This window comes from Ictalurus punctatus, chromosome 7, assembly GCF_001660625.3.
Source record: "Ictalurus punctatus breed USDA103 chromosome 7, Coco_2.0, whole genome shotgun sequence".
In the NCBI taxonomy this organism is placed as follows: domain Eukaryota; kingdom Metazoa; phylum Chordata; class Actinopteri; order Siluriformes; family Ictaluridae; genus Ictalurus; species Ictalurus punctatus.
The window spans coordinates 16,456,243-16,478,158 of record NC_030422.2 but is presented as its reverse complement, the minus strand read 5'-3'; the positions used below and the strand labels follow the sequence as shown (position 1 = coordinate 16,478,158).

Below are 21,916 nucleotides of genomic sequence, written 5' to 3'. Positions count from 1 at the left end.
CATGGCAGTGACTCAGCTATGATTCAAAGATTTGCTCTTCAATGACCACTATGACCACAATGTCTTTGAGAAAAGTAAGCAAAGCTCTTCAAGCTGTACTCCCCCTTCAGCTAGCAAACATATGTTCTTGTATGCATATTCTGTTTTAAATCTAAAACCACTTCAGGTAGTGTCTTATACTTTGAAATTCAAGGAAAATCTTCCTTTATAATCAGTACGATTGTGTGATAACACATGGTATCAACAATAAAAGGTAGTCTAGCTGGAATTTTACTTAGACCTAGAATGCATGCAGAGTATTTATCTCTCTGTTCCTGCGCAGAATAATGAACAGACAGGCAGCTCTCCATTTCGTTCTCTGTCTTGCTGGCATCGTGGCTGGGCATAAAATGGTAATTACTTTCCAGTGCCTTAACATTCGCAGCTAGCAAGCTAAATTGGGGTCAGAGTTTCTCATTCTGTCCTGCTGCTTGAAGAAAAAGTACATAACGATACTCGAGAATTATGATTTGATTTGAAAAGTGCACAAACCACTCGGATGATCTGTCGGCAGCTCCAGACTTACACAGCCCACACTCATATCTACAAGCCTGAATAAATCACCGAAGGTTTTGGAAGATATGTCCTAAGTTGAATAATGGAATACTGACCTGGGGTACATATAAAGGGTGAATGTGTGCATTCCTTCGAATCCCCTGAATCTTTCTGTGATTCTGTCTCCCTTTCCCTTTCTGCACTGTTCTCAGTCTTTAGTCTTGTCAGTATGATGGGAAAATTCTAATTCAATGAAACTTATTCCCGCTAAGTGTATTTGGATAAAAGGTTACCTTAAACAAACATTCCTTATTGCCAGTGACTCAACATTCATCTTACTTGGAGATAATTATTTATAGGCATTCTGTGCTGCTGTAATACTAAAGCAAACACATTTTTTACGTTGCATTATGCATTGCATTGAGTGGAAAGCTCTTACAAGTTCAACATGTATAGATTCTGATGTCAAACCTCATAAGTATGCAAACAGTTGAACATCATCTTTATCTGGCATTACAACCATTCCCTTGTAAACACCTGTAGTATCATTCCTCCATTATTTGGTGTTAGATGGCAGTGTAATTGACAATGTAGTTAAGGTTAGAACATCAGAATGACTTTGACCTTTCTCTTTTAAAGCAGTAAGTTCGAATCAAATGTTTCCCAGCCTCTCAAGTAGAGCCCATAGTAGAACCCATTGAAGTTGGTGTCTGATATAAAAGAAATTTATATAAACCTTACAGTAGGCCATTTGTTAAAATGGTGATTTAGTTTTTGAGAGATGACTGCATCAGTCAGTGCTACAATATCAACATGGCTGAGAGTGACGCCACAGTGAAATGAACGAGTAATAATGTATTCACTATTGAACAAACGGACGCCAGTAATTTGGTTACAGTTGGATTAGTTTGGATTTGAGTTGAACGGACTTTGTAGTATCAGAAAATCCCTCATATAGTCCCATAAATCAAGCCAGCAAAATTTTTGCGGCACAATCACAGCACATAATAGCGACACAGTTTATTCTATTATTAATTTTTATGGTGTGTGCTTCATGGAGGCCTTAGAGATGTTTCTGTCCATGTGAGGACCTGCAGGTCATAACGGGAGAAGTAACGTTCCTGGCCTTACATTGGGTTTAAGTGGGACGGTCTGTCATAAGTACTTGTTCAAGTGTTTGCAATTATACTGTGTAAATGAGTTTGTGCACAAGCCAATGGCTCGATGTTTGTACACTGTCACTGTGGCTAAGACATCAAGACTGAATGCAGGAATGCAGAATGAGGCAAAACCTCTGCTTCTTGTGTCAGAATCATCTGGAAAATTCCTCCACAGATGCGAGCTAAGGGTGCTCACTGTAGTGCGAGTCAGATGAATTCTAGAGATGAAATTCCTAAACATTTATGCTAGTATTTTATGTGTTTGTGTGTGCATTTAATATTGAGAGACATATAAGAAATTTGTTGACTCCTTTTGGTTCCTGGATTTAATCCTGTCAACAATCATAGCTGTAAAATGTCCACTTTAAATAGAAAAAAAAAAAAAATACAAATATTTAGTTGAATGACTGCACAGTGTAAATTAATGAAGAGACTGCAACTGGCAAACAAAGGCAACACATTTTGGTCTTTTGTGTTGTAGTTAATACTCCAGCAAGCATAACCTGGTATGAAGCCATTTAAAAATGAGAAAGTGCTTCTTATCTATCCCTACATTGTTTTTCTTTCCATGGTATATGGAGCATCTGGCCTTTATATCTCATAGATTCCTCTCTCTCTCTCTCTCTCTCTCTCTCTCTCTCTCTCTCTCTCTCTCTCTCTCTCTCTCTCTCTCTCCACCTTTTGCATTAAGTCTCCTAAATTCCTTAGTCTCTCCTTCTCTTTTGTGTTTTTTATTGCTGGCTCTTGACTTGTCTCCTTGTTGTTTATTCCTGTTCTGTTCTTTCTCGCCTCCTCTGTCTATCTCGATCAGGGTTGTTGAGTACACTTTTGCAGTCTTGACTGGGTGAGCAAAAAAAAAATAAAAAAATATATATAAATATATATATAATATATATTTCAAGATTTATCACCCTTTTGCTGCATTGAGGAGGGGGATGTGCTTGCTGATGATGTGATGAAATCAAATTTGACAGGGGCTACCAATATTGCAGTATTATGGGACAAAATCACTGCCATCCAATTCATTTTGTTATGCAGCATCAAGAGGCATGTGACACCATGCTGCTGGTGTGAGACATCTGAGACAGAAAGGATAATATAATTGTAGGCCAATGCATTTGTCCCTGTGAGATTTTTTGTGTCAGTCAGATTATCAGATCAGGGGTTTGAGCTCACACTGGCCTGTGTGTTATTGCTGTTTAGACCTATGTGATTCTTAAATGAGTGTTGATTTGAGTTCTTTTTTATTACCATTAGTGACCTAGGCTTTTTTAAAATTATTTATCTTTAGGTATCTCCATTTTAAGCAACATTGAAATACATTGGTGCTTGAAAGTTTGTGAAGTTAGAATTTTCTATTTCTAAATTTCTGCATAAATATGACCTAAAACATAATCATTTTTACAGGGTAACTTCTAACAAATAAAGGCCTCTCTCACATTGGCTAATGTTAATGTTCATGAGTCCACCATCAGGAGAATATTGAACCACAATGGTGTACATGCCAGGGTTGCAAGGAGAAAACCACTACTCTCCAAAAAGAACATGGCTGCCCTTCTGCAGTTTGCTAAAGATCACATGGACAAGCAAGAAGGCTATTGGAAAAAGGTTTTATGGACGAATGAGACCAAAATAGATCTTTTTGGTTTAAATGAGAAGTGATATGTTTGGAGAAAGGAAAACTTTGTATTACAGCATAAGAACCTTTTCCCATCTGTGAAACGTGGTGGTGGTAGTATCATGGTTTGGGCCTGTTTTGCTGCATCTGGGGCAGGACGACTTGCCATCATTGATGGAATGAATTCTAAAGGAAAATGTCAGGACATCTGTGAACTGAATCTCAAGAGAAAATGGAGCAACACAGCGACTCGAAGCACACAAGTCGTTCTACCAAATAACGGATGAAGAATAATAAAGAATAATAATAAAGGTAAAGAATAATAAAGTTAATGTTTTGGAATGGCCAGTCAAAGTTCTGATTTTAATCCAATAGAAATGTTGTGGAAGGACCTGAAGCAAGCAGTTCATGTGATGAAACCCACCAACATTCCAGAGTTGAAGCTGTTCTGTACTGAGGAATGGGCTAAAATTCCTAAAATTCCCTGTTACCAGAAACGTTTAGTTGTAGTTTAGTGTTCAGTTATTGCTGCACAAGAGGGTCATACCAGATACTGAAAGCAAAGTTTCACATACTTTTGCCACTAACGGATATGTAATACTGGATCATTTTCCTCAATAAATAAACAACCAAATATAATATTTTTCTCTCATTTGTTTAATTAGGTTCTCTTTATCTACTTTTAGGACTTGTGAAAATCTGATGTTTTTTTAGATCATATTTATGATTTATGCAGAAATATAGAAAAATCTAAAGAAACTTTGAAGCACCACTGTAAGAAACTGATTTTAATGAATGTGTTGCAGCAATGTCACAATGATTACTACAAAAACATTTATTTTACAGCTGATATTTCCATTCTGGTGCACTGATGCATGTGAATGTTGAAGTTAATATGGTGTATTTAATCTCTTTGCATCCTCAGACACATTGCAGGCCCAGCTGATTAGCATGGGAGTGATCCCCACTCTGGTGAAGCTTCTGGGAGTCCATGCGCATAACACAGCGCTTACAGAAATGTGCCTCATTGCCTTCGGAAACCTGGCAGAACTGGGTAAATAAGTGACGGACCTATTCATTCATTCATTCATTCATTCATTCATTCATTTCTTCCTTCCTTCCTTCCATGTGACTCCAGATCTTATGTGTTGTCTGCAGAATGTTCCTCCCCATTTTCCCCTACAGAGACTTAAGAGGTTTAAAAGCTGGAAATTGTCACCTTGCATTTAACTCAGAAATATTAGTCTCAGGTCTTCTAACACCAGATTTAGGCCATGGAGGCCTAAAATATTAGCTGATAAGATGACCGTGTTGAAGATAGAATGTTAAACTCTTCAGGGCTGTGGCCTTTCCAAGACCAGACAAGCTTTTACATTTTTCCTGTAATCATTTCCATCTTGATGCTCTTTTAATTCCACTTCCTTACACTGACACCAAACCAGTACAGTTTAATACATTTTTGAGTGAGAACTCAGGAATAGACTAGTATTAATGGACTAGTATGGAATATGAATCAACATCTACTGCTGGTTGAGCCTTTACATTTCTGAAAATGAGGAAAAATCTGAACAATTATTTTGTTTTTCACTTTTATTTCCTGGTATAACTGTTGGAGAAAAGCAGCGATAAGAAAAGTAGTGCAGCACCCTGAAGTTCCAGTTATACCACAACAATTTGCCAATGATGATATTTTTTAAAAATGTATTTAATAAGAATCACACTTTTCACTTATCAGTTTATAATTACATTTGATTTTGTGGAACGACGTTATAGTATCTTTAAGAATCATTCCCTTACCAGTTTCTCTTTTTTCTTTCTCTTGAAGTTAAAAAGACAAAAAAAAATGTTGGAACGCTTAAAGGAGCTTTCTCATGTGCTGACAATGGAGCGTTCTTCCAAAAATGATAAACATCTCATCACAGAAAACCTCATGTCAACAATTACATGCATTTTTCAGTCAATTTATTTGTAGCATCCACCATACAAGTCCCTGTGTAGAAGCTATAGAAACAATGATGTAACTCATTAAAATACACAAATCAGCCATAACATTAAAACCACTTGCCTATTATTGTGAAGGTCCCCCTTGTACTGCCAAGACAACTCTGACCCATCGAGGCATGGACTCCACAAGACCTCTGATAGCATTAGCAGTACTTCCATTAAGTCCTGTAAGCTGCAGGTTCCAGGCCACCTTCTTTCATTGCTGCATGGTCCAGTTCTGATGCTCACATGCCCATTGTAGTGACTTTCGGCAATGGATAGGGGTAATCTGACCCAGTCTGCAGATACACAGCTCCATACACAGCAAGCTGTGATGTACTGTGTGATCTGACACCGTTCTCTCATGCTACAGTAGCTCTTCTGTGGGATCAGAGCAGACGGGCTAGCCTTTGCTCCCCATACACATCAGTGATTATTGGGAGCCCATGGTCCTGTCACAGGTTCACCAGTTGTCCTTCTGCACACCACTGCATACTGGGAATACCCCACAAGACCTGCTGTTTTGGAGATGCTCTGACCCAGTCATCTAGCCATCACAATTTGGCCCTTGTCAAAGTCACTCAGATCCTTACACTTGCACATTTTCCCTGCTTCCAACACATCCACTTTGAGAACTGACTGTTCACTTGCTGCCTAATATATCCCACTCCTTGGTAAGTCCCATTGTAATGAGATAATCAGGGTCATTCACTTCACCTGCCAGTGGTTTTAATGTTACGGCTGATCAGTATGAACCTGTGATTTTACTTGCAAGCAGTGTTGTTCTAGAAAATTAATCAACACCTTCTGACTGATCGGAATTGATTGCTATACAACAGACATAATTTCTTCTAAAAGACACAGACATTCCTAACATTATTCATGCATATATGGTTGTAACTGTACTAATATTTTGTACTGAGACGAGTGCGTCATTCTACACTGAACTGGTATCTGGCAGTACTCGTATCATTTGAGCAGTGCTTTTTAAGTGTAAGAAAAAACGAAGTGTCCAGTCCTATACATGACATGTGATGTTGGTTCTGTATAGCTAGATTTGACATGAGTTGCTTTTAAATCATCATGAAACTCATCAGTAAATCTTCAGTAACATCTCTTTGATGTTTCTGACATGTATGTCTTTGGTCATTGTGTCTCTGTAGAATCAAGTAAGGAGCAGTTTGCAGCTACAAATATCGCAGAGGAGCTAGTGAGACTTTTCCGGAAGCAAGCAGAACATGAAAAGAAGGAGATGATCTTTGAGGTGCTGGCTCCTCTGGCTGAGAATGGTAAGAGTCAAACATGAAAGGTTTTATGGTAAAGTAAATTCCATGGAGTATGATTGTAATAGTTGTGGGTGATCGTTAAATATATGCAAATGTTTGTTTAAAAGTCATTGATTAATACAGTAGAGTGTATATGTATGAGATGAGACCTGAATAGCACTGACACACTGTCTAGGACCTGCGAGATGTGTCGTCCCAGCTCGCCCTGTCATTCACACCGAAATATGGACACAGTGTCCACCTGTTGCGAGTGTATGTGAGAACTGTGGTGAGCAAGCATTAATCTTCAGGTTTTTATTAACTAGGAGCTTTCAGTATCTAAAAGGGGGAAAAATATACTGCACTACATATTTCATTGTCTGAAAAAACTTTAATCTGTTTGCTAGTTCTAACAAGTAGAAGCACCAGAATTATAGACCTATTGTGCTTTGGGTCTTCTCCAGACATAGCACTATTGCAGAGTGGTCTACAATTAGCCAGCTGCTGGAGTTGTTTGAGCATAGTCTGTGTTTGGATAATGGGTGCTGTCACTTGCTCTCTCTGCCATCGCGCCCACATTAAGAATTAGGGATCTGTGAACAGCTGCAATTGGCACCACTTCTGTGATGTGAACTCGGCTCTCAGCTGCTACCCCGTGTCTTTTATCCAGGAGACGGTCTGAATTTTTAAGAGGGAACACGCATGTGAAAGTAACGTGTGCTGGAGAGTGTGCGATCCATTTTTAGGTACAGTCCTGAGTTTTTTTCAAAACATTATCGACAAAAGTGGAGAGAATAAGTAAACAGGAAGCATGGATTAGAGTGTGTGTGAAATATAAAAGTGTAAATAAGCCACAGGAGGAGTGCTTATGTTAAAGGTACATGTGAGATGCTGAGAGAGTGAGAAATCGTGTTTTAGAGAGAGATATGAAAAGGGAGGCTAGAGAGATGGAGGGATGTTGTGGCCCTGCACATATGAGGAATGAGAAGGAAGAGAATGTGATGGAGACTCCAAGTACGTGAAAAAGATCTAGGGTGAGAGGTTGACCGTCTGGCTGTTTCTTATCATTCAGTGCACAGAGCAGTGCTTTCGGACTGCCAGTCTCCAAGACAACGTCCTACTTAAAAGCTACTACATTGTACTACGAGAGAGTGAACGAGCGAGAAAGAGAGAGAGAGAAATGCTCAGATATTTCATGAGTTTCATAACCAAGCACAAGAAAAGCGGTCACACATCTACAATCAGCCTTGCATCGTGTATTCAGCTCCATTTTGTTTCAAATTTTTACTTGTTGTCAGGAATTCCTAGTCGTGTTTGATAGGCTACATGCTAATTTGTTTCTGACTGCGGTTTGTAACAATGTAGCATATTAAATTCTAGATGTGTAGCACTAATTAATATGTGTATTACTCATATTGTGCATGAATAACAAATCTTGAAATTCACAGAGCAGTTCAAATACACAAGGGCTCAGTGACTGATTATAACTGTTAATCAGGACTGTTTTTCATCCTAAATTCATAAAGTTTATTCATTTAAAGCAAATATTTCTTGCTCTGTTACTCTCCCTCTCCCCCTGTCTGCCTGCCTCCCTGCCTGCCTCCCTGCCTGCCTCCCTGTCTGCCTAAATTTCTCGGTCTGTCTGTCTGTCTCTGACTCTCTGGCTGTCTGTTGCTCTCTCTGTCCGTCTCCGTCTCCATCCATCCATATGTCCTGTTTGCCTGTATCTGTCTCTGATGGTCTCTCTCTCTCTTTGTCCGTCTCTTCTCCTCTTTGTCTCTCTCTCTCTCTCTCTCTCTCTCTCTCTCTCTCTTTATCTATCTCTTTTTATCTGTCTGTCTCCCTCTCTGTTTCTCTTTTCCTATCTTTGTCTCTGCCTGCCTGTCTGTATCCTCTCTCTCTCTCTCTCTCTCTCTCTCTCTCTCTCTCTCTCTCTCTCTCTCTCTCTCTCTCTCTCTCTTTATCTATCTCTTTTTATCTGTCTGTCTCCCTCTCTGTTTCTCTTTTCCTATCTTTGTCTCTGCCTGTCTGTCTGTATCCTCTCTCTCTCTCTCTCTCTCTCTCTCTCTCTCTCTCTCTCTCTCTCTCTCTCTCTCTCTCTCTGACAGACATAATAAAGCTGCAGCTGGTGGAGGCTGGTCTGGTCGAGTGTCTGTTGGACGTTGTGGCTCAAACGGTGGACAGTGACCGAGAGGAAGACCTGGCTCAACTCAAAACAGCATCTGACCTCATGGTGCTGCTGCTGCTAGGAGGTGCTGCTCAAGGCTTCAGCCACTGATGCTTAATATTGATTTTAATTTATGTAGATTTATATAGGAAAACCATCTGAGGCTGATTTCTCATCCATTTAGGAAATTCTGTTTATATCATATTAATAGAAACTACACAGTAGGGATGGTAGGGGTTATTCAAATATCCACATATCCAAATATACACACATCCATATCCACTGATACTGGTACTGATCCTCACAGTAAGTAAGCCTTTAAGTCCTTATCAGCCCTGATGCCAACACTGATAATCCCTAGTTTGTTTAATCAGGTACTCGAATATTGATCATTTGTAGTGAGTGTGTGTTGTAGGGCCAGACTGTGTCAGCACACAAACAGCTACAGCAGACTTAGCTATATTTAGCTGTAGCAGCTTCTTCAGTCCCTGTGGAGAAGTCTTTCTGCATGAATGGTCTCCAAACACACCTCACACATGAACATGTGGGCCTGTTTATATTGTTAAACAAAAATATTGTTAAAAAGCATTAGAATAACAAGGCCACATTGTAGAGGTTACTGGCATGATGTATTATAGACACAATCCACAGTTTGGTATTTGGTCTTTTTGTCATGTATATGGGATGTAGACATGTTCTGAAGTATTCGAGACAGCTTTGATGTCCAAGGCAGTTTGAATCTGTTGCCTGAAAGTTAAAGCTGTGTTCAATAGATGAATGCTAACTTTTTTCTTAACATGTATAATGGCTGGAATACTATAATACTATGGTATTATAGTTTTCTAGCTGGGATACTATAATACTGCGATAATTGTTTAAAAATGCAATATTTTGAATAGCAATAAAATGATAAATCTACGCATAGAGATGACCAAAAGAGAAGGGAAGTAAAGCCGGTGTGTGGAAATGGATGTGCTCTGGTCCTCTCTTTCTTTCTCACTACTTAGTAGGCAGCAGATTGTACAGGCAGCAGAGCAGGGTGTGTTTTTCATCTCACTCTGAATAATTGATGCAGACTGAATGGGTCGTGGGGTGCTAACACAATTCCACTTCCACTGTGTGGCATTTTATGGATGGAGCAGGCAAAAAAAATGCTTTTTAATTTTTTTTATTTTTTTTTAATGAGAACAGAGGGGCTTCTGTTATGCTTCTATGAATTTAGATGTTGCATTTAACAACCAGCAGAAATGTACTTCATATCTAATCGATCACTATGTTTTTATGTAGCAGTTTAGTTTGTGCTGATGTGGCTGTCTGAGTTCCTGTTGTCCTCTAAAGTTCAGTGGTACTCTGTGTAGGGCTTTGTGGATTGTCCTTAATTAATGAATTTCTTTCAGTAGGAGAGCAAATCTGTGAGGAGTTATGTTCTTCCTAAGATCTTTACTGAAAGTGGACAGCAAAACATCTGATAGATCAAGTTAAATGCATGTTTGCAGTGATGTTGGGCATGGCATGCAGTGGTAACCCATAAACTATCCCATGTAGTACTTTGCTATATAGAGTTACTGCGCTCCTGTATATAGTAAAGTAGTGAACAGTAAGTAAATTTTGGCTCTGAATGATGCATAATGTTGTAAGGGTGGTAATGGCCATTTCTTTTTTTTTTTTTTGCTCAGATGAATCCATGCAAAAGTTGTTTGAGGGGGGAAAAGGTAGTGTGTTCCAGAGGGTTCTCTCTTGGGTTCCTTCCAACAACCACCAGCTCCAGCTAGCTGGGGCTCTGGCTATCGCTAACTTCGCCCGCAATGGTAAGAGCTTTGGTCTGATTTCTAATCAATTGTAGTTTATCATACATAATGTAATGTAATGTCCACAACACTTGCAGTCTTTTTTGAATTTGTTAATAAATTTGGCAACAGCGACATGTGCGATGTGCTTGCTATGTTCACTGTTAAACAGTCCCTCCAGGATTTTGCGATCGCAGAAATGAATGCAAAATCTCAGGAGTGTGCAATTTGGGCCAAGGCGCATCATGTGACTTAATCACAACACGCATTCAGCCAATGTTTTTATGTATATCTCATACTAAATTGTTTCAGAAATTAAAACTAAAAATCTAAGATAAAACAAAGGCAACCTGAGTAAACACAAAATACAGTTTTTAAATGATAATGTTATTTATTGAAGCAAAAAAATTTATCCAATACCAATTGGGCCTGTGTGGAAATGTATTTGCTCCCATAGTTCCCCAAATCTAGAAAACTACATTCATAATGGGGTTCAGCTGGACTAGACGCAACCAGGCCTGATCACTGCAAACCCTGTTAAATCAAATCAACACTTAAATAGAACTTTTTCAACAGCATGAAGTTGGTTACCCAGTAACACACTATGCCAAAGCTGAAAGAAATTCCAGAAATCATGAGGAAGAAGGTTATTTAAATACATCCTTCTAGGAAGGGTTACAAAGCTATTTCAAAGGATCTGGGACTCCAAAGAACCACAGTGAGTACCATTATCTCCAAATTGAAAAACTCAGCACAATAGTGAATCTTCCCAGAAGTGGCCAACCTTCCAAAATTCCTCCAAGAGCACAGCAACGACTCATCCAGGAAGTTACAAAAGAACCATCTCAAAGGACCTACAGGCCTCTCTTGCATCAATAAAGGTCACTGTTTATGCAAAAATGGCATCCATCAAAGAGTGGCAAGGTGAAAACCACTGCTAACCCAGAAGAACATTAAGGCTCGTCTGAATTTTTCCAAAACACACCTTGATGATCCTCAGTCCTTTTGGGAGAATGTTTTGTGGATTGATGAGAAGAAAGTGGATCTTTTTGGAAGACAGTGGTCCCGTTACATCTGCCGTAAACCAAACACAGAATTCCATAAAAAGAACTTCAAACCTATGGTCAAACATGGTGGTGGAAGTGTGATGGTGTGGGGATGCTTTGCTGCTACAGAGTCTGGGCAACTTGCAATAATTGACGGAAACATGAATTCTGCTCTCTACCAGAAAATCCTAAGGGAGAATATCCGGTCTTCAGTCCGTAAATTGAAACTCAGGCATAACTAGATTATGCAGCAAGACAATTATTCAAAGCATAGGAGTAAATCCTAGTCCTAGAAGTATGTGAAAGACTGATCTCCAGTTATCGGAGGCGTTTGGTTGCAGTTATTGCTGTTAAAGGTGGCACAACCAGATTTTAAGTTTAAGGGGGCAATTCGTTTTTAACATTGGTGATGGGTATTGGACAACTTTTTTTGCTCCAATAAGAAAATAAATAAATAAAAACTGTGTTGTGTTTACTCATGTTGCTTTTGTTTTATGATGTATTTCATTTGAAGATTGAAGAACTATTTAGTATGAGACATACACAAAAACAGAGACAAAGAAATCATGATACAAATATTTTTTCACAGCACTGTATATGCAAGAAATGTTCATAGGAGATGTAAATTGATCATTAATAGAGACAATATTCTTTCACTTTTCTGAGTGTGGATGTTTCTTTCCAGGCCTGTGTGCATTTGTTACCAACAGCTTTACAGCGACTAAGTGTTACATACACCAGACACACATTCACACCATGTAATGCATTGCTCTGCTGCTCTTTGACCAAATTAAGGCTTGGACACTGCAGTGAGGATTCCTGTGATATTTCTCACTGTTTACAGAGATCTGTTCCTCAGTGAGGTGTATCCTCATGTGACTGGATAGACTAGAACTGGTTAATGCTCTGCTGGATTCATTTATATTTATTGATATTACTGTTATGATACTACTATGCAGTTGTCATGTACAGCACATGCATGCTTTCACACCTAAGGGAAATTTAGGATAGCCAAATGGGGTTAGAATAGTTTTCATAGTACCAAATAAATAGATTATGATCCAAAAATAAATGTAGTGAGATTTTACAAAAATTAAACTAATGCATTGAATGAGCTCCACAAGTATATGTTAGGAGTTTCACAAAAATTACTAATTTTTTTTTTTACAAATTTATTTTTTATGTCACAAACACAACACTACCTTGCATTCATTTCTGGATCGCATCCTTTGCATTTGTGAATTCTGAAACATTTCAAGCTTCAAGTGAGCGCACACATCCACAAATAGTTGGACTCCGCCCACAGTCTACTCAATTCAATCGGATAACAGCCACATTGCGCTGACCAATTGTAGCACAGTCTACCTCCAACCAATCACGTTTTGTTTTATAATCAGGACGGGAACACAGTCATATTACACCGAACTCACATAACAACTAACAGCATCAGTGTAACAATATCTAAAAGAAAACCAGCAACATTATGGGTTATTATAGATCAGTGGTCTAATGGACTAGTAATGATTGATTCACTGATTCAGTAAGGATTCAAACCGATTCAAACCGGTAACTCCTAAGGTTCCTGAGTCTTTTAACACAGTTTGTTTAGAGAATGTAATGATTAGCCCGTGAATTGGATGACACTGGTCACGCTGTGTTTTGGCAGACTGCCTGTGAGGACAACATTTTCTTGCCAATGCCATATTTTCCCGATACACAGTATTTAAATCTCACCATACTCGATTTACTGTAAAATCACAACTCGGGTTGTGCCGTGGATTCGGTAGTGATGCAGGAAACACTGGTGAAAACTCATATATTCCCTTAAAGTATATTCCCTTAAAATAAAGAATTTATGACCCATAATGTTGCTTGTTTTCTTTTAGATGTTGTTGCAGTGATGCTGTAAGATGTTTAGATCCACTCTCTTGTCGGCATTCCTCCATTACCGACCATGTTGGAGAGCCTTCATAATATGCGAGTTTGGTGTAATATGACTCTCTTCCTGTCCTGATTTTGTCAATTATTTAATATATTTTTGTGGAACTATTAACATATATTTGTGGATCTCATTCAATGCATTTATGAAGTTGTTTAAGTTTTAAATCTCACTACATTTATTTGTGGATCGTAATCTATTTATTTGGAATTATGGAAACAATTCTAACCCCGTATAGCCAGTCCACCTACAGGCATTTTTTGAGCATTGGGAGGAAACCTATAGAAAGCCCACGCCACATGGGGAGAACATATGAAACACTGTGAGGCAGCAACACTTCACACTGTGCCACCATGCTGTTATATAATGTTATATAATTTTGTTGGCTCCTTCCCTTCAGATGGGAACTGCATCCACATGGTAGACACAGGAATTGTGCAGATGCTCTTGGACCTGCTGGACAGACATGTTGAGGAGGGGAACGTTACAGTACAGCATGCAGCTCTCAGCGCTTTGAGGAACCTGGCAATCCCAGGTCAGTGTTAATTGAAGAGTCTCCTCTTCAATTTTCCTGTATTTCAGCAGCCCTCTAGAGGCTTTAAAACCCGATGTCTGTTAATGCAGGATGTTACTCACCGTCATTATTTATCCTTGCTTTTATTCATCAGTGGTAAACAAGTCTAAGATGCTCTCAGCTGGAGTGTCTGATGTGGTGCTGAAGTTTCTCCAGTCAGAAATGCCACCAGTTCAGTTCAAGCTGCTGGGAACGTTAAGAATGCTCATCGACACACAAGGTAGCTATAGCCAACGTTATAAAATGCTTCCAAGGCACTTTATCTGTGCTTTTCTTATTTCTTTCTTATTCCCTTCTGACTGCTCACATAATTGTATTTAACCTCTACACAAAGCATTCAGATTTTTCTGCAACAGAAATCGACAAGTTAGCCCTAGGTGTAGATATTTGGAGGCCAAAAACCTACTGAACAGCATTTGCTGCATTCAAGGACTGCATAAGCCATTCATTTATCCTATTACAGAAGCTTTGTCAGGTATAAGCTAGTTCCCCTCTGTCCTCTGAATTAGAAATCCGTTATCCTATAAGTGAAATGGACGAAGACAGGGCTCCATGCCACAGTGCTGAGATTTAATTGCTATGTAGATTGTGAGTGATGCTGCCGCAGCCAGCTTGGACTACAGCACTTTGCATTCTCAGCACGAGGCGTGTGGCCAGAAACTTTCATTTTCAGTAACACGGAGTGCTTTCCACATCAGCAGTACTTTAAATACAGCTCCAGTGCTCTTAAAGAAAACAATTTATAAATGTAAATGATTGTCTGTTTAAAAAAAAAAAAAAGCACTGCCTTCAATTATTACACATAAAATACCAATGAGAGAAATATTCTCAAAATATTACAACTAGTTTAAAATTACAGCTATTTTAAACTTGTTGATATTTTACTGGTGTTCAAAAAAGCAGCTTTAATCAGGAAAATCTAGAACCTGGTAGATTTCCTTTAGAATACTGTTGATACTTATCTGCACCATAATAAAACGGACTTTAAGCTGTTACTGAGCATTGATTCATCCAAATATCTTAATACAATACCTTAATGCATTGTCGAGTTTTAAATTTATAACTAGAAAATGACTTAATGTGGCAAAAGTAATAATAACTTGTCTGAAAAACTTTAGGCATAGAACTGATTTTCTGCATGGGTCAATGGATGGTGTGTGTGTATGTGATGTAGCGGATGCTGCCGAACAGTTGGGAGCAAACCTTAAGCTGGTGGAGAGGCTGGTAGAATGGTGTGAGGCCAAAGACCACGCAGGGGTGATGGGAGAGTCCAATCGCCTGCTCTCAGCACTGATCCGACACAGCAAGTCAAAGGTCAAGGCCGTACACACGTTACCATTTCATGAAAAATTCAGAGATTCTGGAAATTTAATTGTGTTTGGATGCTTCTTGGCTTTGAACAGGAAGTGGTACGGACGGTCATTCAGTGTGGGGGTGTAAAGCACTTGGTGACCATGGCAACGAGTGAGCACATGATCATGCAGAACGAAGCGCTGGTGGCTTTGGGTCTCATTGCAGCACTGGATTTGGGTAAAACAGACATTAACCTGTCTAAAGTTCAAAGCTTCACCTTATGTGTAACTTCCACTGCGACTAATATCAGCCCATTCACATTAAATATACAGTGTCTTAATTAAATATTTCCTAGGGCAGGTTTTAAAACTCCACATTATGCCTAATTGCTGAATTAATAGAATACAGCTTTCTGCTTCCTCAGCTTCTTTATACACCAGCGAATAGGTAGGTTCAGGTGTATTTTTAAAAAAATGTATGTTCTATAACATTCTCCACAAGTTCTCCACATGTGGTAGCTGTCAAAAAATATTATCCTGTCATGTCCAGTGTCCTGTCATCATAGCCCCTTAGTCTGCTATGGTAAAATCCCAGATTGCTGTTATGTTTAGGAGAGTTCATTTGATATTTTTTCAGGTTAATGTATATTTTCAAAAACACTGGCCATTTTTAGCCAAAATTAGTCGTTTGACAATTCCCATCCACTAGCTAGCTTTCCACCATCACACAACAGCTATAGTGGTGCTTGAAAGTTTGTGAACCCTTTAGAATGTTCTATATATACCTGCATAAATATGACCTAAAACATCATCCGATTTTCACAAAAGTCCTGAAAGTAGACAGAGAGAACCCAATTAAACAAATGAGACACATGTATTTAAATGTTACTCTCTGGATCCCCAGGCTTTATAAACAGGAGAAAAACAAATGGTATAGATCAAGAGAATCTAACTAATTGGCAGAGGGATTATAGGATATCTTTGCTTAACTGTCAGTCAGGGAACATTGGGTGTATTTGTTTGAATTTTGAGATTCTGGCAAAATTGCTGACTAATTAATCTTGCTCTCAATTCAGGAATGGAACCCATAAAGCTAATTTCAAAACAACCCACTGTTGCAAGAATAGGCTTGTTTTCTTTTTGTTTTTTAATACAATTAATAAAAAATTGTATAAAAAAATCTACAGTGCAACATAAAACAAAGGTAACCTGAGTAAACACAATACAGTTATCAAACACCTATCACCCTTTAGCAGCAATAACTGCAACCACATGCTTCCGATAACCAAACACCTCCGCTTGGAGATCAGTCTTTCACTTACTTCTAGGACTAGGACTTACTCCTATGCTTTGGATCATTGTCTTGCTGCATAATCTAGTTGCGCTTGAGTTTCAACTTACAGACTGAAGACTAGACATTCACCTTTAGGATTTTCTGGTAGAGAGCAGAATTCATGTTTCCCTCAATTATTGCGTTGCCCAGGCCCTGAAGCAGCAAAGCATCCCCACACCATCACACTTCCACCACCATGCTTGACTGTAGGTACGATGTTCTTTTTGTGGAATTCTATGTTTTGTTTACGCCAGATGTAACGGGACCCCTGTCTTCCCAAAAGGTTTTGCTATTTGGAGTTAATGGCTCTCACTGATGTTCTTTGGAGTTCCAGAGTCTTTGAAATAGCTTTGTAACCCATACCAGATTGATGTATTTCAATCACTTTCTTCCTCATCATTTCTGGAATTTCTTTCAGTTTTGGAATAGTGTGTTACTGGTTAAGACCTTTTAACCAACGTCATGCTGTTGAAAAAGTTCTATTTGCATGTTGATTTGATTGAACAGGGTTTGCAGTAATCAGGCCTGGTTGTGTCTAGTCCAGCCGAACCCCATTATCACTGCAGTTTCATAGATTTGAGGAATTAGGAACTACAGGGGCAAATACATTTTCACACAGGCCCAGTTGGTATTGGATAATGTTTTTGCATCAATAAATAGCATTATCATTTAAAAACATTTATTTTGTGTTTACTTGGGTTGTCTTTGTTTTATCTTAGATTTTTAGCTTTCATTTCTGAAACTGTTTAGTATGACAGATACACAAAAACAGAAGAAATCAGAATACAAATACTTTTTCACAGAACTGTATGTCTTATTCCTGACAGATTCAGCAGAGAAAGATTTTGTGGGAGCCACTCTGGTGCAAGTCCTACATAAACTGCTGACAGAGGAGAAGAGTGCTCCTGAGATCAAATACAACTCCATGATCCTCATCTGCTCTGTCATGGGCTCAGGTGAGGAATGTTTCCCCTGTGGATGTGAACCTGCATTTCAGCTGAAACTAATCTGCAATAAATTTAGTCTAGATGTCTTCATATGATGTAATTTTTTTTACTTTGAATATACCAAAGTATATTCACCATAAAGTATATTATTCAGTAACTATTATTTGTTAACTGGTGAAACTAATAGGAAAGTTGTGTAGTTATGAGTGTGTGGAGTGTAAGTCTGGACGCAGTGTCTGGGTAGGTGTTTTAAGGAGCTAAAGGGATGTTTCTTATCTTTGGATATATGTATGTGGCAGCCTGGGAAAACTCTTTACCTGGTGAAATTTTGACATTTTCTAATTAAAAAAAACCCTGAAATTTGCATAATTTGCATTGTATATATGGTCAAAAGTATGTGGACACCTGACCATCACACCCCTATATGGTTCTTCCCCAAACTTGGCAACACACAATTGTATAGGATGTATTTGTATGCTGTAGCATTGCAATTTCCCATCACTGGAACTAAGGGGCCCAAACCTGTTCCAGCGTGACAGTGCTCCTGTGCACAAAGTGAGGTCCATAAAGACATGGTTTGCTAAGGCTGGTGTTTAAGAACCTGAGTGGCCTGCACAGAGCCACTACGCCACTGAACAATTTTGGGATAAACTGGAACGCTGCACCGCGGGCCTCCTCGCCCGACATCAGTGCCTGACCTCACTAATGCTCTTGTGGCTGAATGGACAAATCCCCACAGCCACACTCCAAAATATAGTGAAAAGCCTTCCCAGAAGAGTGGAGATTGTTATAACGGCAAAGGGAGGACTAAATCTGGAATGAGATGTTTAACAACCACGTGATGGTCGCGTGTCTACATACTTTTTGACATATAGTGTACAGTTTATAAACTAAATTTCAGCTTCACTTTGCCATGCAACAGCTTGATTGAAGCATAATGTTCAGGGTGTGAACGCTAGCAAGTAAAGCACTGTTATCTTTGTAGAAAGTCTAGACAAGGTTAACTACAGAAAGTTAGCAAAAACTATACACAGTATATTTATGTTAAAGTAGGAATGTCAAAGTATATTCTAGGCAAAATCAAATCACTCATTATGTTTAGCTGTTTGTCAGAATTCAGCCATAGCATCATCCCGTGGGTTTCCGCAGAGTTCCACACATTTTGCTAGAAAATAACAAGCAAGCATGATGTTTGATTTGTATCTTTTTATTCTTTCTCTTCAGAACCTTTACATAAAGAAGTACAGACCCTGGCTTTTATCGACGTGGTGTCCAAACTACGCTCCCATGAGAACAAAACGGTGGCCCACCAGGCTTCGCTAACAGAACAGAGGCTAACGGCACAGAGCTAAAAGACTCTTTATACACACAACACACACTCCATCCACTCTCTGCCTGCCAACCCTTCCTATACACACTCTTAACCTTCTACGACTCCCACCGCCTCCCTCTGTCATGTGCCAAGGTATCCAGTCCCACTCAGACTCCCTGCTATAAAGTCCCCTCTTCTCACCCAGCTCGTTTCACGCATGCGTTCACCACTTTGTAGGAAATCGTAGACTGCCTTCTGCAATAGGTTGTGCAAGCGAGATAGGGAGCGTGCAACACATAAAAAAGACCATAGCTGTGATAAACGAAGCGTGTAATCTTATTGAGGAAGACTAAACCTGCAAAAAAAAATAAAAAAACTAAAAAATAGACTAGACAATAACTACATGGGGGCTAGAGGAGAAACTAGCGCAGCCATATATTCACGCCGTGTAAACCCCACGTGTTCTGTGTAGCTTGAATACCTGCTGATTTTGACACCTGCATGTGTTTTTTAAACTAGTCTAATTTAATGGTGTATCTGTGTTCAGCTCGCCAGACCTCGCTCTTTATGATACACACTCCCCCTTTAATATATACAAGTATCTGCCTTTGGCATGTTTGAGATCAAATGTGTTTGTACAGTAAGTGGGATGTCAGGACCAGAGAGAACTCTTTACATTTTAATGCCCCATGGTCCTAATGCCACTCATGTTCATATCTATGAAGTCACTTTACTGGAAAGAGCTAATTCCATATCACTAGTCTGTTAAATTTTGAAACAGATTACTGCTGTCATATGGATATTATGAACAAATAATATCATCTTGTTAACAATTAATAAGTATTTCTATTTACCGCCCTTTTGTTTACGAGCTGAGTTTCTGAACATTGTCTAGGCTGCATACACTTGGTCAGGATAGTGAAAGAAAGATGCTGCTTGTTAAATGACAGTGCAATGTTAATAATGCTATGCTATATAATCTGTTGGGATATAACATGCTTTTTAACATGACTGCCATTATAATAGGAATAATAATAACTCGAATAGATCATGACAGGTCCATAAATCAATAATGCAATCATGTTAAGTGTCAAGAATGGGCTTAGACAAGTCAGCATGTATGAGTGTTTTTATGTTCTGAGGTGGTTGAAATACTGCCAACAGTTCCACAATCCATGACCCCGGCAGTGAGTAACAACCTACTTCGAGTGTCTTAGATAATGTGCTCTCTTGAGTGCTCTCTATCAAAGGTGTACATTTGATACAGTGGTCCATTTTTATTTCCTGAGCTAGATTTTGCATGTGTACAGGTTTGTCTTTTACCAACCCACCGAGTATCACAAAACATGCATTTCCACTGCATGTTGGGATACTGTTCGACTCTGACGTAGCCACTTTATGTTCGATAAATGTTATGTTATTTATCAGATTTGTAACCTTAAGGAACCACTCAGCAATCCAGTATATCTATATTAACTACATTACAGATATTTAAACTCGAGTAGTTGTTGTAAATGTCACTGATTAACTGTACATTTGGGAGATAGAAAATGATTATTAAAGACAATTGCTGGCGATGGATTCTTGGTATTATGACCTTTTTTTTTTTTTTTTTTTTTTTTACATTTTTTTTCTTATAAGCTGTTTGCTACATTAATTTTAAACAATTAATCAATGCAATCGTTAAACTGCCTTTCTATTCTGATAAAACGCCTTTGCAGGGGGACAGCTCTTTCTGCCTGTCAGTTATTCTGCATTGGAACATGCTTCACTCTCTCTCAGAACATTTTATAGTATTGAGAAAGGTGATTCCAACCAATTGAACTGGTCCCAAAATGTGCTTTTTTTTTCTTTTCTTTTTTTTATCATAATGTAATAGCATAATATAAACTTATTCAACGAGAACATAGAAATCCACAGCAGGTCCTCATTAATATTTCAATTTCCCCTGACTGAGAAAGTCACACACTCCAGGAGACTAACTGCCAACTGGTAAGTAGTACTGAGCTTGTCTGGCTGTGTGTGTGTGAGCAAGAGATTGAGAGAGAGATTAAGGGGTGTTTGATACAGTGCTGTGAAAACGTGCTTCCTGATTTCTTCTGTTTTTGCGTATATCTCATATAATGAATAGTTTTAGCTCTTCAAACAAAATAAAAAAACAAGACAAAACAAAGGCAACCTGAGTAAACACACCATACAGTTTTTATAATTTTTTTATTGAAGCAAAAAAAAAAAAAAGTTATCCAACAACTATCACCATTGTGAAAAACTAATTGCCCCGTTAAGCTTACAATCTGGTTGTGCCAGCTTTAGCAGCAATAACTGCAACCAAACGCATCTGATAACTGGAGATCAGACTTTCACTTACTTCTAGGACAAGGATTTACTCCTATGCTTTGGATCATTGTCTTGCTGCATAATCCAGTTACACTTGAGTTTCAGCTTACAGACTGAAGACCGGACATTCTCCTTTAGGATTTTCTGGTAGAGAGCAGAATTCATGTTTCCTTCAATTATTTAGGTCTTTCTGAAAGTGGAGTCATGAACAGTGACCTTTATTGATGAAGAGAGGCCTGTAGATCCTTTGATGTTGATCTTGGTTCTTTTGTGACTTGCTGGATGAGTCGTTGCTGTGCTCTTGGAGAAATTTTGGAAGGTTGGCCACTTCTGGGAAGGTTCACTACTGTGCTGATTTTTTCCATTTGGAGATAATGGCGTGCACTGTGGTTATTTGGAGTTCTGGAGTCTGAAGTACATCTGTCTGGGAAGGGTTACAAAGCTATTTCAATCACCTTCTTCATCATTTCTGGAATTTCTTTCAATTTGGACCTTTAACCAACTTCATGCTGTTGAAAAAGTTCTATTTGCATGTTGATGTGATTGAACAGGGTTTGCAGTAATCAGGCCTGGTTGCATCTAGTCCATCACTAGTTTCATAGATTTGGGGAATTAGTAACTA

The 21,916-nt window shown here is 38.8% G+C and overlaps 1 protein-coding gene across 5 annotated transcripts in view; it reads left to right on the top strand.

The window, feature by feature from the left end:
• The window catches only part of rap1gds1 (RAP1, GTP-GDP dissociation stimulator 1), a 38,075-nt gene extending 17,537 nt beyond the window's left edge, over positions 1–20,538 (top strand). For all 5 annotated transcript variants that reach the window (XM_047156892.2, XM_017472794.3, XM_017472795.3 and 2 more), the window contains 10 exons: positions 4,238–4,366; positions 6,459–6,584; positions 8,669–8,812; positions 10,404–10,535; positions 13,900–14,034; positions 14,168–14,293; positions 15,248–15,387; positions 15,477–15,603; positions 17,526–17,654; positions 18,870–20,538. In XM_047156892.2, the coding sequence (XP_047012848.1) occupies positions 4,238–4,366; positions 6,459–6,584; positions 8,669–8,812; positions 10,404–10,535; positions 13,900–14,034; positions 14,168–14,293; positions 15,248–15,387; positions 15,477–15,603; positions 17,526–17,654; positions 18,870–18,997 (1,316 nt within the window). In that variant the 3' untranslated portion in view covers positions 18,998–20,538. The remainder of the gene's footprint in view (positions 1–4,237; positions 4,367–6,458; positions 6,585–8,668; positions 8,813–10,403; positions 10,536–13,899; positions 14,035–14,167; positions 14,294–15,247; positions 15,388–15,476; positions 15,604–17,525; positions 17,655–18,869) is intronic.
• The last annotated feature ends 1,378 nt before the right edge of the window (positions 20,539–21,916 follow it).